The 17,499-nt window shown below is 55.4% G+C and overlaps 1 protein-coding gene across 1 annotated transcript in view; it reads left to right on the top strand.

The window, feature by feature from the left end:
• The first annotated feature begins 712 nt into the window (after positions 1-712).
• Pcp4 (Purkinje cell protein 4) overlaps positions 713-17,499 on the top strand; it is a 43,095-nt gene continuing 26,308 nt past the window's right edge. The window contains exon 1 of the mRNA XM_048345884.1: positions 713-765. Coding sequence (XP_048201841.1) covers positions 757-765 — 9 coding nt within the window. The 5' untranslated portion in view covers positions 713-756. The remainder of the gene's footprint in view (positions 766-17,499) is intronic.

Raw genomic sequence — 17,499 nt, 5'->3', positions numbered from 1 at the left:
GGCGGGCGGCTGGGAGCCGCGGGAAGGCAGAGTTGGAGGCGGTAGGAACAGATCGGGAGGTAAAGGGGAGCTGGCGGGGCCCAGATGCGGAGGTGGGGGTGCAGGGCTCAGGGCCAGCGAGGATTCGGCGAGGAGAAACCCAGTGGCTGCTTGGATGCTGGTTGGGGACCAGGAAGGCCGGGAGGAGACGGGGAGCCCCGAGGGCTCTCCTCTCAAGGGATTCCCCGCAACACCTCCCCAGTGTCCCGCTGGACTCCCCTGTCCTGCGGGACGGGCCCTGTCTGCCGGGGGCCACGGCGGGGCGGGGGTGGGGGGAAAGCGGGCAGACGGCTAGTCTGTGCCGGGCACCTGTGCTTGCCCGGCGGATGCTCTGTTCCTTGAGCCACGCCCCAACCCGCTGCCTGTCGCGCTAGTTGCTTTGGAGACCCGGTCTCACGGACTTTCCTGCCCAGGCCGGCCTCGAACCCCGGTCCCGCAGCTGTCAGCCCCTGGAGGAGCCGGCAGCCGGGCAGCCGCGTCCGCCGCGCGCTTCCCCAGGGGCTCCACTAGGTGGCTCTTGGCGCCCTCAGATGCGGACGGGCGTGCAGACAGGTGAGTGAAGCCCATTGGCTGGCGCCGGGCGTGAGGCCGCCCCGCAGCTCTTTTAAGAGAAAAGCCAGGGCCGAGCCGGCCAGCCGCCGCGTCACCTCCCCGTCCCAGCAGCAGCAGCAGCGCCGTCGGTGCCCAGCAGGACCGGGCTGCGGAGTCCAGGCCACCATGAGCGAGGTGAGCGGGCCGCGGGGAGGGTCGGGGCCGCCGGGCCCGTCTCCACCACCCCGCCGGGCCCCCCCACCCACCCGGTGCCGAAGTCAGTCGGTCCTGTCGCCGGGAAGATGCCCCCGCGGGGCGGACGCGGGGGAAGTTTGCAACTTCCGAGAGGAGCTCCGCGGCGGTGGGTGGTCGGGGTGGCGGCGTTGGGGGGGGGGGGGCGGGCGCGGCCGGGGGTGCTCCCTCCCTCCCTCCCCCGCTCGGGAGAGCGTGCTCGTGCGGGGAGGGGGGGGGCGAGGGTCCGCACCTGCTTCCCCGGGTGTCGGCGGGCGGGAGGGCCGGGCTGGGTGGGCTTCCTCGCACCCGCGGTGTGTGCGCGTGTGTGCGCGTGTGTGTGTGTCTACAGAGCAGGGTGGTTGGGCCGCCCGGCCCGTTCCCCATCTCTGCCCCCCTCCCTCCCTCCCTCCCTCTCCCCCTCGAGGGAGGAAGGAGGGCTGGGTCGGGGTTATACAATGCCAGCCCCGTTCCGCTCCGCGCGGAGCCGAGTTTGTTTTGATTTCCTCTAGTTTGGAGCTTGATCACTTTTGGGGGATTTTTTTTTGTTGTTTCCTTCCTGATCTTTTTTTTTTTAATTTTTAATTATTTGTTGGGCAGATGGAGGGATTTTTTTTTTTGGAGTCTAGAGTAAAATGAACTCCTTCAGACGTGAAACGCCTTCTCCTTGCCTTCCTGCCCCCCCGTGGCTGAACTCGGGGTGTCAGCGCACCGGGGGGGCGGGGGAGACTCTGGGGTGTACCGGGGTTAGACGTGGGCTTGGGTGGTACCCACGCGCGTGCGGTGGAGGAGGGCGGGTGTGCCAGGCGCCCGGCAGTCCCTGGAGGGGGGGGGGCGGGTAGTGGAAGCGGCCCCGGCACCCTGCCAGGGGTGGAAGCATGGACCGCCCAGCCCGGTGCTGCGAGCTCCCCCCCCCGCCCACCGGGGGGCAGGAGCAGCCCTCACGATCCCCCGGAGGCTGCCGCTCGGAGAAAGGGGGCTCCCCCGCCTCAAGGTCACCCGCGAGGGACCGCAGGGTGGGGGACCTGGGCCGCGGTGCCGGCCACAGGTGCACGCGAACTTCCCCCCCCCCGCAGGGGGGCGGGGGGCGGGGGAGGGGGGCGTGCGTGCGTGGTGTGTGCCCGGCTCACCGCACCCGCAGCGAGCGGGGACGCCCGTGGGTGTGAGTGTGGGGGGGGGGCTTTCTCTGCACCCAGCTTGGGGGTGGCCCCGTGGGGAGGAGCTTGAGCCCTGGGGTACAGCGGCTCCCCTGGGGCTTTGGCTCCAGCCCCATCTGCCGTCGTCCGGAGGGGGGCGCCCAGTGGGGTCCCCGCGAGCCCTCCTGGGCGCTGGGCTCAGGGAGCTCGCTGGACTTGGCTGGTCTCGGGGGGGGGGGGGGACACCTGCGTCTCCGGGCTCACCCCAGGATTAGATTCAGGACCCCGTGTCTGTGGATCTATCATGAGGACGGCTCAGCTCTGCAGCCCCCCCGCCACCCCCCCCCCCCCACCTTCTGCCACTGGCTGGTCTCTGACGCTCCTCGAGGAGCAGGAATTTGTCCTTTGCCTAACACTTAAATCTGCTCAGCACATTTAATAAAGGGGAGTCCCTGCTCCGCAGGGCCCTGCCAACATCCCCCCTCCCCCCCGCCCCCCCACCCCGCCCCCCCCGGAGGTTTCTTAGCTGGGCGAATTAAATGAGGTTTGTAGTTCTCATCCCTCTCAGGCAGGAATAGTCCAAATGATCGTTTATTGGAGACGAGTGGTTAGGGAGGGTCAGGGCAAAGGATTTTATGGCTGTCCTCAGGCCTCAGGGTTTATTTGGATCTGGGGGGGGCATGCCACCTTCAGATCTCCTGAAAAGGCATCTGTGCTCACTGACTGGTCCCTTGAGCAAGCACAGGACAGGGCTGGGCAGGGAGCCCCCCCCCCCCCCGCCCCGTCCCCCACAAGACGCTTCCTGGGTCACACTCTGTGCGTCTGCACGGTCCAGCCTGGAGGGCGTGGGGGTCTGGGCAGCAAACCCAGCCCAGAGCTTAACTGGGCAGCCTGACGAAGCGGCGACCTCGTTTCCATTCCTACCCCCCCGGCTGGGGTGCGGGTGGGGCGGGGGGGCGATGGCACGGGGTTGATGGATCAGCTCGAGTCGCACGAGGAGTCCAAATGTCGGGCCCCATGAGGATGGGGAGGTGGTCGGTGGTGGTGGTGGGGGGGCTGACTTGCGTCGTGGTGTTGGAGAATGTCAGGTGCGGCGAAGCAGTCTGTGAGCTGATAACGCAGCAGAGATCCAAACGCAGCCCGGAGGCGACTTACTTACTGACTGGAAATTTCCCCACCAGGGCCTGAGTCTACCAAGTGCCATCTTACCATTGGACTCACTGTGCCCAAGGAGAAAAACCCTCCCTTCGCTTTTCCTTCTTCTTCTTTTTTTTTTTTTTTGCCAGTGCTGGGCCTTGAACTCGGGGCCTGAGCACTGTCCCTGGCTTCTTTTTTGCTCGAGGCTAGCACTCTGCCACTCGAGCCACAGCGCCCCTTCTGGCCGTTTCCTATATATGTGGTGCTGGGGAATCGAACTTCCTGTGGGCTGCATGTGTGCGAGGCGAGCGCTCTTGCCACCAGCCCCATTCCCAGCCCTCCCTTTGCTTTGAGCCACCCTCCCCCGCCTGCCTCCCCCCCCCTCTCCGCCGGCCCCGTTCCAGCTCCGGGAGCGGAGAGCACAGGGATCAATCCCCGCCCCTCATTTGGGCGTCTGTGGTTTTCACTCTCTTCAGTTCACTTGGGACGGTCAGGTGCGGGACGTGAAGGCGTCCGGATCACACGGGCACCCTGTCTGAGTTAGGGTTGAGGTCCCCCCTCCCCCCCCCAGCAGCCTTCCCTGCGCCCCCCCCCCTTTCTTTGTTGAGGGCTCGGGAGCCACGGTGGTGCAGCTGGAGCACCAGCCACGGCCCTGTTCCGATTTTGCCCCCCGTGACAGAACAAGGCCTGGGGAGGGTGCGACTTGAAGGCCTCGGGAGACACGCACCTGTCCCCAGGGGCCACCTGTCCCCAGAGGCCACACCCGCACCTGTCCCCAGGGCTCATGGATGGAAGAACGGAGCAGTGAGCGGCTCGTTCTAGATAGAGACATGGCGGGGGGGGGGAGGGGGCTCTCTGCCTTCGAATCTGGGGTGGAGGCACAGAAAAAACATCTATTCTTTTTCCTTTCCGTCGGCCGAGCTTTAGAAACAGAACCGTACAACCCTGTTTGGGGGTGCACGGAGTGGCTCCCGTGGCGAGCCAGAGGGGGGACAGACACGTTACCGCACGGGGCAGAGGGGGTGAGCGGCATGACGGTAGTTTCTGTGACTCACGTGTGCCGAAAGACGGCCGTGGAGTTTGGATTTTAGACGGGCTACTCCACGCGAGGTCTGAGAATCGTCGTCTACCATGCGGACTTTGCACCTGACCCAAAGGCCCACCGACGGAAGGCCGGACAGTGATATCTTTGTGTTTCTGAATTTTTATAAAAAGGCCTCAATAAAGCAGAACTGCATGCGTCGTTGTATTTTTAGCCTGCGCGTGCTATTGCAATTGAAACATTACCTTTAAGTAGTCGTGCGAAGGATCATGGCCACCCCGCCATCATTCCCTCCATCCCTCCCCAACCTCATGTTTCTGGATTTCATTGAGTTGGTAAAACATAGTTTCAACATCACCGCCTTCCTCTGTCCTCCTCCCTCTCCCTCCTCCCCTCTCTCCTTCTGCCGATGTCAGGGACTTGAACTCAGGACCTTGCAGTTACTGTACCCTACCTACCCCGGGAGCCACGCCTCCAGACAGGGTCCTAAAGATAATGGTTTTTTAAAGCCGGAATTTGTGGGCTTAGAACTCGGGCCTTCGGTCTGATCTCAGTGTCGGGTCGGCGCTCTGCCCCTTGGGGACTCACCCCCAGCCCTTTGTCGGCGTTGCTCGGTTGTTTTCTCAGGTAGGGTCTTGAGCTCTTTGATCAGATCGGGCCTCTTCCCAGTCCTCCTCCCTGGGACCACAGCTGGGTACTCCCACGTCCAGTTTGTTGTTGGACTTGGATTCCAATCCTCTCAATGCTTAGATGATAGCCATGTGCTACCAACACCGGGCTGACCGTCCAACTTCTTACGTCATGGTGACCTCACCCGGGGGCGCATTTGCTTCACAGCTGAGAAAAGATCCGACCAGGCCCACGGACGTCTCTTTCCTAATCGGGGATGTTAGGTCTAGACAGACACCAACTGCCACTTGAATTCATAGTTTTGACTTTTCCTGACGGAGAAGGGGCCGTTCAGCACGAGGCTGCGTCTGTTCTCCTGCGGTGGTCGTGGGCAGCCCTGAAACTCCTTCCCTCAGTCTGCGTTCCAGGAAGGACTGCAGCGCGATGAATTGCCCTTGCTGTTTCCTCTCGTCCGACTTCGAAGCATGACAAGGGCCAAGGTGTATTTTCATTTTTTTTTTCCCCAGAAAGAAAATTCGGCTAAGTTGCCTCACAATTGCTTTTATGAAAGGCTCAGTGGAGAAGTGTGAGCAGGAAGGGTTTGTATGTGGGGAATGCCCTGCGTTTTGGATGGGTAAGATCCGGGCACCAGGCCTTGAGGCTCAGTCATTTCTCTCCTCTGTGTGTCAGGAAGGGAATCGTCACAGGTGGACACAATTGCAGTTTGCTTGTGGTCCTGCTGTTCCCAGTAGGCCAGGCCGATCGAACAACTCAAACCTATCTAGCTACCATTAGCCCCATGCTTACAGCTTTCCATCATCTCCTGTGCCTTTCTGGAAAGGTCTTCCTACTGGAGAAGAGTTTCGGTGGGCTGCAGGAACCGTGAGGCAGATTACGATAGTCAGCTGATATTGTCATAAGCACAGCATTAAAGACTGAGCGATGAAAGCCCTCTCAGCAGCCCTTTATTGATTGGAAGCATCCTTCCTGGGCATGAGCTTCCTGGCTGGGAGAGTCTCACATTGTCTACAGTGCCTGGCTTGGTGGTGCTTGTGTCCAGTGGCTAAAGGAAGGAAGGGCTATCGGCTGGGGTACCCCTGTATTCTTAGTGTCGCAGTGTTGTTGTTTCTGGTTGGGAAGAGGAGAAATGCCGATCCTTAGGCCTTTGCTTCTGGTTTAAGAGCTGGCTTTGCTATTTGTTCTCTTTGTTTAAGGGGGAAATGAGTTCATGGATGCCCCTGCAAAACAAATGCTCTCCTGGAAGTAAAAGAGAATGAGAAGCAATGGGAGGGATCTCAATGGAGACAACTCCTGACATCTGGGGGATGTCAGGGGAATTCGAGAGCTGGGGGCAAGGGGCAGCGTGCCCGTACAGCCTTTCTTCCCAGGCTCTGTGCAGTCCACGAAAACCACTGTGACTGAAGGAGGGGCTGAGCCCCGGGAAAGCCGGGAAAATCAGTCTGCTACGTCGGAGCAGAAAAGCAGTTTGACAATGATTAGAGGAGAGAGTCAGAGAGTCTAAAAGGATCTCCAGTAAGGGAGATTTTTGGCCTCCCAATTCAAAGCAGCCGAGATATAAATTCTATGGTATTGTCGGAGGCCACACCAAACCCGACGGGCAGAAAGCAAATTGCATACGTAAATATTTTCCTGAACAGCGAACACGAACGGGCAATAATTACTATAAGGCACGGGTAGTTCACATGTTTTGATGAAAGTATCTTGGCATGTTTAAGTGTTTGAAGTTCATTTGTATTTGAAGTCTGATTCTAGGACGAGGCACATGCAAAAAAAGATTCCCACCGGGGTGGGCGCTTTCAGCCTGTGCTGGGCACCGACATCCTGGGCAGCGTGGCCACTGTTCCGGGCCGATGGCGTTACTCTTCTGCCCCACCTTTGAGGTGAAGGGAGAGAGAGAGGCAGGGAACAGAAACACGTTTTCCACTCCGTTGCCAATAGAGAGCATCGAGGTGAGAATGTTCCCTGGGTATTGAGGTCCACCAATAGAACAGGTCTCCTGGGCTGGAGGTGGGTTCAGCCGTAATGCACCTGCCGGGCAAGCACGAGGCCCTGAGTTCAAACCCCAGCCCTGCCAAACTAAAAAAAAAAAAAAATAGCTGAATGTCTGCCACGGTCTGTCTGTATCAGTGGCCCAAGCCTAGGATTTCAACATCACAACCTTTCGAACGTGTGACGTTGTTTGTGACTTGCGACTAGCTCTGGACGTGCGCCCCGGCACCTCGCAGAAGGACTCGCCATCCATCTCTGAGGGCCGCATGCGTGGCCGTATTTATGACATCGTGGGGGGGGGGGGAGGCGGAAATCAATCACCCACTAAGTGCCATTATTTTATATTTTACGGTTAGACTGCCATCTTCGGAGAAGAAAAGAGAGACCAATTAAAGTCATCAAGTAGGAGGGGAAGCGCCCACAAGCCCGGGCCGCCCCCACGGGGCTCCTGAGGGCAAACGGGGGAACTGGTGAGCCATTGGGGCTGTGTTTAGGCCGCACAGAGGGAGAGTGGCGATGGGCGGGGGGGGGGGGGTGCGGGAAGCAGGCGGGGCCCCGCAAGGCCGCTGCCCCTGCTCGCACGCAGCTTGGACGACACCCAGATGTCGGCAGGAGGACACCCCCGTGAGCCGGGGTCCCGTCTGGATCTGAGATAACGCCTTCCCCGGTCCCAAAGCGCAAACCCGTCCTGGGAAGGGGCGGCCGCCCCACGTCTCCGCTCCCGTGGCCAGCCAGCGTCCCGGCGACGCGGCCGTCATTCCAACACGGCCAGCCCCGCGTGGACATCCACCTCCCCCACGCGTGTCCACTCACGACGCGTAATGCTGCGACGAGACCACGCGCTCTCCCTGAGGCGGGGACCTGGTGACACTCCCGGAACCGTGGCGTCCTGGACGCATCTCAGGACGAGGCAGGGCCTTTTCCTCGGTGGACCGCCGCTGTCCCTCCCCCTCCTTCTCTGACGTGTCCGTTCCAGCTGTCCTTGGTTCTGGCTATCCGTGTCTTGAACCCCCCCCCCCCCCCACCTCCGTCCACCTGTGAGCTCCACAAGGCTGAGTTTCCACCAAGACCGCGGTAGTCTAGAACCAAGGAGCTCTAAGGGTTTTGGTAGTTTACCGCACCGGGGAAAAATTTTTGAGTGTGTATACCTAGTGCATTTAGCTTATTTCCTTTAAATTATGTGTATGTGCCGATGGGCTATTATATTAAAGGATGTCCTAAAAATTTAAAGCAAGGAGGCAATGGCTAGAGGACCCATCTTTTTATTCTCCTGCTTCAGCCTCCCAAATAGCTGAGACTACAGGCGTGCACTGTGGATCCTGATTTTAAGATAGGGGGCCGAATACCCTTCATTTATCCTTGGTCAAAAAAAAAAAAAAAAAGAAATCACAGAGTCCTTGAGAAAAAGTCAGCCTCGATTCCACATCCACATTTCTTCTCTGATTAAATTTCTCGTTCTCTGTCATATTGTGATATAACCCAGTTTCTTATATACCTCTCCTAATTCCTGTGAAGGCTCCGACGAAAAGTAAAAATATCCTGGCTATTTTTCTTAGATGTAAGTGAAAAAGAGAGTCCCTTGATCTTGAGTTTAGACAAGTCACTTTTATACTTTACTTGCCTTCTGTGGTCTGTTTGAAGAAGAAAGAACATTCTGCACTCCTAAATAGAAGACTCCTAAAAATTATCTGGTATATTCGTTGGGTGCTGTGATTGTTAACTGGGTGCTGACACAAATTACCTGGAGCAAGGTTAACTCTTCGATTCCTGCCAACACTCATGAGGTCTTTTTTTTTTTTTTTTTTTTGCTGGTCCTGGGGCTTGAACTCTGGGCCTGGGTGCTGACTGAGCCTTTTTTTTTTTTTTTTTTGCTCAAAGCTGGTGCTCTACCACTTGAGCCACAGCGCCCACTGGCTTTTTTTTCTTTTTTTAACTAAGTCTCAGGTTCTCAGATCTCAGCCTCCTGTAGCTAGGATTACAGGCGTGAGCCACCTGTACCCAGCTGTATCTTTTTTTTTTTTTTAAATGTGAAGTGAATTTTTTCTTTAGGACATTGGATAGTCTATCACGTTTCTGGAATTATGCCTTATTTTAAAATGGACATGCCCTAACCATGAGAAGAAGTGTGTGGGTAATTCATCTGTGTTTCTCCAGGGTGGGGTCTCACTGCACTTGGGGTCTTGGCTATTACTATTCTGGTGGCGTCTTAGCTATTTATGATGATTTCTTGGCTCTTATTATTATTTTCTCCTCTGTGGAGTTTGCCCAGGGATGGACTGAGCCTTGTATTTATAGCTCTGTTCTCACATTTACATAAGTTCTGTCAAAATATCTAGATAATACAGTGCTGCATCTCAAATATTATTTCTGGCAATGTTCTCTAACTTAGAAATATGGGCTATTTTACCTCTTCTTGAAGAAAACTTCTTAAAATAGATGTAGCAATTTGTCAAGCACTGGCACCGAAAAACCCCCTTTAAGTTCATAGTTACTTTTTCATCTGGATTTAATCTCCCTTACTTTCAGAGCTGATTCATTTCAGTTTAGAAGTACCATTTGTTTTGGATTTCCATGACATCCTTTCTTCCCTCCCCCCCCCCCCGGCCGAGTTCTTGCTGAGACCCAGAGCTAAGAGTTCCTCCCCATCCACCCCCACTGGAATGGTGGGTGAGGATTTTGAATTTGGTAAAAATAAGATGTAGCCTCATGTGACCCGAGAGGTGTACGCAATGCCTTGGGCGAGGCTGGGGGGGTGGGGGCGGGGACCACTCTGCTCGGGCCGGGGCTCCCTGCCATCACCTCAGCTCCTGCCCGCCTTTCCTGTGACCTTCCCGCAGTGACCTTGCCCAGGGTTAGGTTGCCCAAGAAAGCCCGGGACCGGCGCAAGACGCCTGCCAATTTGTGAAGCCAGCCAACGCGAGGAGAATGCGGTGGCTTTTGTCAAACGGTGTTAAGAGTTTAAAAAGAGGAATCGGGTTCCTTTATTAGTGTTATAGAGGCGAAGTGCAGAGGGATTACAAGTACACGAGCCAGATAATGAGGACATTTCCTTTCCTATGCGACCAGGGCGCCGTAGACCCCACTACAGCTCGGGGCCCTGGGCGTTGTAGCCCCAAGGCAGGTGCCCAAGCCGCCCTCCGTGTAGACAGCAGAGGAGAAAGACGGGAGGCCCCGGCAGCTTTTAATGGGAAAGAAAAGGAAAGAAACCAAGCCGGGGAGAGGGTTCCATCGTCCCCGCCACGCCTGGAACTCCTGTACGCAGTGTGGATTTCCCTGTCAGGCGGAAGCTTCCGGAAGGCGCCCCCCCCCAATCCCGTTCAGCCGTGCAAGTGGGCTGTGGGGATGGGGTGCTCACCCCCCTTGGTCAGACGAAGCTTCCAGGCTGGGAATCCACCCAGCAGCTCCGATGAGAAATCAAGCGTGCATGTGTGTGTGTGTGTGTGCGTGTGTGTGTGTGTGTGTGTGTGTGTGTGTTCTACCTAAAGATCCTATACACACTAAGCCCTAACTCCAAGGTGCAGATTCCCCCGATTCTGACTCCTTGGGTCCTCACTGAGTGCTGGTTATTTCTCCCCCCCGCCCCCCGAAAGCTTCTTTAGCCAGTTGTGTCCCAAGACTCTTTCTGTGCTCTAACCTCTGACCCTCCCTCCCTCCCTCCCTCCCTCCCTCCCTCCCTCCCTCCCTCCCTCCCTCCCTCCCTCCCTCCCTTCCTCCCTCCCTCCCTCCTTGGATGTCTCTGGGGGACAGAGACCTTGGGGGCAGGTAGTTGGGCTTTTTCCATCAGAGGAGCATTCTTCCACACCCAGCTTTGAGCATGGAGGATCAATAGGTGCAAATGGGCAACGGTTTGGCAGTGTGAGCTCTAGTGTTCAAAATGACCTGAGCCTGCATGACAGCCTATAACTAGATGAGAACTGGATTGTTTGGCTACAAATTAAGTTTTGACCTGGAGTTCACAGGGATCTGAAAGTGGGATATAGAATAAGTAGCCATTGTTAGGGAGACGTAGGGGTCCCTAGGTTTTGGTGGTGGTAGTGGTGAGCTCTGTGTGTGTGTGTGTGTGTGTGTGTGTGTGTGTGTGTGTGTGTGTTGTGGAGACAGCGTTAGAGTTTTCAGGTCTCAGGCCAGGCGTGGTGGGACATGCCTGTGGTCTCAGGTCCGAGGGGAGTAGAGGTAGGAGGACCAGTATTTGACATGGACCCAAGGCAAAAAGTACAAGATCTTACCTGAAAAAAAAAATAACATTGCTGAAGTGCAAAGGGCTCGTATTAAATCGCTTATTCAGGAGAGACGAGGTCCTGAGCCCCTCAATGATGCAACACCAAGGAAAGGGAGCATCATTCCATCAAATGGCCTGACAGCTCTTCCCCTCATCTTTTATTTATTTGCCTTGGCTCATCTGTATTTATTTGATTTGGTTCATCTTTTATTTATGTATTTGGAGTCCTGGGACTTGAACTCGGCGTTCACACTTTCCAGGCAAGCTCTATCTGACTTGGGTCACCTGTCCTCGCCTAGTCTCATCTGCCTTGATTCATTGTTTGAGCTGTGATCGCCGACTTAGGGTAAAACATGCCCTTTGCTTCCAAAAGTAGACAAACTGCAGGCTTCCAGCATTCACTGAAGCTATTTTGGTTTTGGCTAAGTGTGTATGTGTGTGTGTCTGTCTCTCTGTGTGTGCGTGTGTGTGTGTGTAGAAATCTGGCTGTTTACTTCCAAAAAAAGAAAGTCTTCAGTTCTGGAAGCTTGGAACACCCCTGGTCGAAAATCACATTTATCACTTGGTGCCAAGCAAGCGCTTGCATCTTACCGCAAGCATCTTAGGCACGCCGGGCCAGGGCTCTCCCAGAAGCGGGATTCCTGTGGGACTTCTGACACTCCTGGGCGAGGCCCGGGGTGGCTGTGTGTCTGGCCCCCCGAGTTGTCACCACGCAGGGCTGGAGCAGCTCTGCAGATCTAGCGCTTGCTCTGCACATTGCCCGCTGGGTCATCATCAGGTTCTGGAGAACCCCCGGAAGGGTGCTGGGCTCATCTCCTTCCTGAAGTGGCCCAGACAGTTCTGCACGCTGAACTTGGTGTGATAGCGTCAATCCCCACACTGTGGCTTTAAGACAGGAAGAGACAGGAAGCGTGCTTCTTATTCTGCAACCAGATGGCCCGGGATGTCTGCGCTGCCGGTGACAGAAGACATCGTTAGAGTCAGGTCTTCCATCTTCCGGGCCAGCGTTTTCTCTTCCAACAGGAGGGAGGAAGCGGTGTCCTGACCTCCAGATCAATCCGCCAGGTTCGCATTCAGCTGTGCGCCTAAACCTCTGTGAATCTCAAGCTTTGCATCTCTCCAAACGGGATCCCAGTAGCGAGCACTGCATTGGGTGGGGTTGCAGGGAGATGATGGCATTTGTGACGGCAATCAAGAGACAGCAGCTGCTTGGGTTTGAAGACGGAGCCTGGCGTTGGGGTGGGAAGAAACGAGGTTGCGTCTGGCACACATGGAGCCCCGGTTTGTCTGCTCAGCGCTACAGGCGGGCTTCTTTCGGAGAGCGGTGGATTTGGCTCGTGCCCTGTTTGTTCACTGAATGGGCCAGCCGCAGACGTCAGGGATTACTCCCGTGGGAGGCTGGCGTGGTCGGAGGCAGAATCCTTCAGCACCCGGAGGCACGACCGCGTAGGGACTGGCAGGGCAGGGTCCTCCCAGCCTTCGGGACATGAGTCGTCTCTGTCCCTCATCCGATGACATGCAGTGCAGAGTTCTCCTGAGCAGGTTCAGGATAGAGCGGAGAAACGGAGTGTGGGTGTTGCTGTTGACTGGAAAGATGCATCTTCCCTTGGGGGAGATTTTTGCAACCCCAGATGACCCCCTGCGGGCTTCCTGGCCTTACCTCAGCAGCTCTGGCCTTTGAAATAGAAAGGTTTATTTTATTTTATTTTTTTCACACCAGTTCAGGAGAGCAGGCAGACTCGGCACGCGCGCTGGTTGCTCTGCACGGCTGGCTTGGCTTTGGTCTGGAAGCCCGGCCCTGCTGTGGGCACCCAGGGTCCCCACCAGGCAAACCTTCCCTTCCGTGGGTCACCTGGGGCCACCTGTCACTTCCACCGCGGAATTCATCTCCGTTCGGCAACTCTCCATCCTTATTCTGACCGTTGGCATCTGTCTAGTCATCCATCATTTCCAGGGACAGGAGGAAAAGCAAATCTCCCTTGTCTTTCTCCGCTCTGCTGGGTTCAGGTGCCTTCTGGGTGTACGGTGGGGCTATCTAGTCTGGTGCCGGTCTGTGCCACGGTCCCCCGCGCTGGTGGTCCAGCTGGCAATCACCCCCATGCTACACCCACCCCCTTTCTCCCGAGGAGGACCCGACGGAGCCACACCAGCTCGGGAGCCGGCCGAGGAGGCGGAGCGGACAGAGGGTGTGGTGTGTGGCGGCGTCCTCGTCGACCCCGCGGAACGTGCTAGATTTCCAACGACGCTGAGAGCTGGTTAACCACACTCTTATCCTCAGAGGAGGCGGTTGTGTGTTGATTCACGTGTGTTCCAGCCAACCCTGGGTGTGAGGATGATTCCAAGGGCTGCCATGCTCTCTTTGGAGTCTCCTACCAAAGCTATAAAAGCACCAGCGACTAAACGAATGCTTAACCGGATTAACTTTAATCCAGCAGGAGAAGAAACTGAGCAGATAGAGGCCAAGCTCCAGGTAGAGGGGTGCAGTCCCAGACTCGGGACCCGTGAGTTTACCACCACGTGGGGGGCGGGGAAGGGAGAGCCTCTGTTACTCTAGCCAGGCGGCAAGTTGAACAGAAAGACGAAGGAGCAGACCCATGGTGGTCGAAGGCCCTTTCCAAGGGCAAATCTCTCTGCTGTCTGATGGCTCCTTCGGCAAGCAGTTCTACAAAGCCCCCACCCCCACCCGTCACCCCCCATCGACGGCGGTGCTTTAGAGGAGCAGAGTCGGAGGCGGGGGGATGCCCGTTGCCGAAACCTTGGCTGAGCGGTCTCAGCTCTGGTTCCGTTTGTGGTGGTGAGGGCAGGACTTGCTCCAGATGGCGCTCCACTGTTTGCAGATGATGTCATCTCCCTCTGATGACGTCGTCCTCTGGTCTCCCCGGGGTATGGGCATCTGAGACGATGGTCCCTTCTTCCAAGGGCAGTCCTGGTGGATGAAGACCACAGGTAACCTCTTCTGAGTGTGATTGCCTCTGGAAAGATGGTGCCTCCAAATACGGTCACTTCTTGGGTTCTGGGGGTTGGGCCTTGTTGGGGCGTCCTTCAGCCCCGGACACTACAAACCTTGGGGTGACCTCCATCTAATATTACAGACCACCTGGAACCTTCTGTGCCACTTATTTTCCAAGAGATTCGGCAGCGTTTCAGGCAGGCCGTGCGTCTTCATCAGTGGAAGGGAGTGGCCTGGGGGGGGGGGACGCGCAAGAGACATGGGATTTGAAAACCTAGGGGCGCTCACGCCACAGAGCTCAGGACACGGTGTGACACCCCGCAATGGCAAAGCCACGGACTCCGTGCCTGCCACACCGAGACCAGGGGCTGGCCACTGCTCTCCAGGTTGGAATGCGTATGGAATTGGATGGATGGCGTGAAGCCATTTTAACGACGCAGAGACTGTGTCTACACATTTCTCCACACGGACAAAAAATATTGAAAGAAAATATTCTGAAGTGTTCTTATGACCTCACACTGGTTGGCTGCCTCCTAGGGGTGTGTGTGTGTGTGTGTGTGTGTGTGTGTGTGTTGCTTTCCTTCTTTTTTCTAAGATTTTCGTTTTATTATTGTTATTATAAAAGTGATATGCGGAGGGCTTACATTGTCCTAAGTCAGGTAATGAGCACATTTCTTTTTTGACAGTGTTACCCTTTTCTTTGCTTTCTCCCAGTCTCCTGTTCCCACTCCTTTCTTTCTCGAGTATTTTTCCCCAAACTCACAATGATGGTACCTTATTTTTGGAGAAAAAAAAGAAAAAAAGAACAGAAAACGGTGTTCTCTTTGAAAAAGGTAATCGGCAGAAAGAAAGTCACGTTAAAGTGAAAGCACTGAGTTTAAAAAATACGATGAGAAGCTGGAAATGAGGGACCCCTTGGAAAAATGGTTTGCTGGAACTACAGCAGTGCCAATTAGTGCTGTTACCAGAAAGGTCAGGCTCCAAATGCTAGGAGTTGAAGGTGGTATTTGAGGCTGACTTCAGCCTCGGGGGCTGTCGGAGGGGAGGGCAGACGGCACAGTAAGAGACAGAAAGGTTAAGGTGCCTGCCGTCGAAATATCACCCAACGATTTTTCTAAACCCTGCTAGCCGAAGTTTTCTTTTGACATTGATTTCTGCACCTTCAGGGATTCAATTAGTGGAGCTTTTCTGTGCTCCGTTCTTGGGATGTTATTAGGAGAATTATAGATGATGTAAAAATATCAGGCGAGAAGGAATCGCGCGGATTCTGCTCTTCTCACACCGTGTCGGCGTCAGAGTCTCTGCTGCTTTCAAGACGAATGCAAGGGCTTTGATTTGAAAGGTGCCTTTAATGATGTGTCTTTTGATGTGTCTCCAAAAGTCACTCGCTTAATGAGGGAGGTGGCTTCAAGCACTGGCCGGCTACCTGCTGGCGGGCCCAGCTGCTGCAGCCGCTCCCGAGGCCCCGCCTCTCCCTCTTCATTAGCGCCCGATCACCTGAGAGACTCACGCTCCTTCGTCAATAAAACATTCAATCGGATGCCACAGACGCTCGCCTTCTCACGTCTCTAGAAACACGGCGATCAAAAGGGAGCGTGGAAGCGTCTCCCTGAGGGGCTCGCCGGGATAATGAGGGCCGCTTCTCCGTTTGTTGTCTCTGCTGGGTGGGATGCGGGCTCTGCCAAGCGCACGTACCGCCGCGACCTTCCCGCTCTCCCCGCGCAGGGGGCAGCGCCGACGTGCAGATCCGCGCGGGTGTCCTTTATTGACGACGCATCTGAGGGACGGTGTATGGAGAGGCTGCCATTTCAGGGGAGCTAGAATCCCCGAGAACGGCTGGAACCGTGAGCCTCAGGATGCCGCAGCACGAAGGAAGATGGCACCGCTGTGGAAGATGACTTAGGTGGAGATCGCGAGTCGGGGCTGGGTGGCGTGACGCGGCACCGGCGACCAAGTGTTTCCAAGATATTCTCGGGGTGGGAGGGCTGGTTCTTTCCCTTGAGAAATAAATCCGTGCAACTCCTTGGGTAGATGAGGGCCAATGGAGGACAGGCACCGAGAGCTGGGGGTGGGGAAGCCTGGAGGGCTTTGGGACAAGAAGGACTTTCTTTCTCTTCATTCAGGAAAGCAGAGGAGGGCGGAGGCAGGCTGGAGACGGCAGGAGAGGACTTGGCGTCCATGACCATGCCACGGGGGATATTGCAAAACTCCCAGTGTGATTCTCCCGGGAATGGAATTAGGAGCACGTCTAAGGGTGCTGCTTTGCTGTGGTTGAACTGGGTGCTAAACTTTGGCTTCTAAAACTAGGACCCTCTGCCCCAGAGGAAGCAATAACCTTATCTCTATCTTTCTCTACTATCCTTATATCATCTCTGCCATTTCTCTACCCATTCATCTATCCATCACCCATCCATCCATCCATCCATCCATCCATCCATCCATCCATCCATCCACACACCCATACATCCATCCATCCACCCATCCATCCATCTATCTACCCATCCATCTATCCATTTACCCACCCATCCATCTATCCGTCCATCCATCCATCCATCCATCCATCCACCCACCCATCCATCCATCCATCCATCCATCCATCCATCCATCCATCCACCCACCCATCCATCTATCCATCCATCCATCCATCCATCCATCCACCCACCCACCCATCCATCCACCCATCCATCCATCCATCCATCCATCCATCCATCCATCCATCCACCCACCCACCCACCCATCCATCCATCCATCCACCCACCCATCCATCCACCCACCCACCCATCCATCCATCCATCCATCCATCCATCCATCCATCCACCCACCCATCCATCCATCCATCCATCCATCCATCCATCCATCCATCCATCCATCCATCCATGCTTTCTGTGGCCACAGCAGTCCTCTCTCTAGATTCAGGAGAAAACATTAAAGCAGATTTCTGCTGTCAAAAAGATAGTGTGGGCACATTTCTGAAACTCATATACACTCGTGCTTGATTTTCTAGACAATTTTGACAGCATATCTCCAAGTATATATTCTGCTTTAACATGATGATTATGGCTGTGTTTCTGGGCAGGGAGAACTTTCCTGCTTTGTGTATGAGCTAACACATTAATGATATAGAGATCTGGCTGAAAAACACTCAGGTGGTGATCATGATACTCCTGAATCATTTCCAATTTCCTTGAAAATAGGTCAGGATCGTGCCTTTGAACACTTGATTTTATTTATTAGTCTGATAATAACATAGGCTATTCTTGAGGTACCACTACCGCTTTTCAAGGGATAGCACAGAGTCTCGGGATAGTAGAGTCACGCCGGCATGGCAGAGGGTGGAGTAAGGAGCCAAGTCTTTGCTCACTTGAGGTTGAGGAGACAGGCAGTGTTTTCCACAGGACATCAATAGCTATCAGCTCATGACAAAGAGCCTTTTCCTCATAGCCTTTTTAGAGAAGAACACCCATCCATCCATCCATCCATCCATCCATCCACTTGCCCATCCAACTAACCATCCCTCCCATCTACCCTCCTTTTCTCCACCCATCCACCCATCCATCCATCCCTCCCCTATCCATCGATTTATGTAAGCACCACA

The sequence above is a fragment of the Perognathus longimembris genome, chromosome 5, assembly GCF_023159225.1.
Source record: "Perognathus longimembris pacificus isolate PPM17 chromosome 5, ASM2315922v1, whole genome shotgun sequence".
In the NCBI taxonomy this organism is placed as follows: domain Eukaryota; kingdom Metazoa; phylum Chordata; class Mammalia; order Rodentia; family Heteromyidae; genus Perognathus; species Perognathus longimembris.
This window is presented reverse-complemented; position numbering and strand designations above follow the sequence as displayed.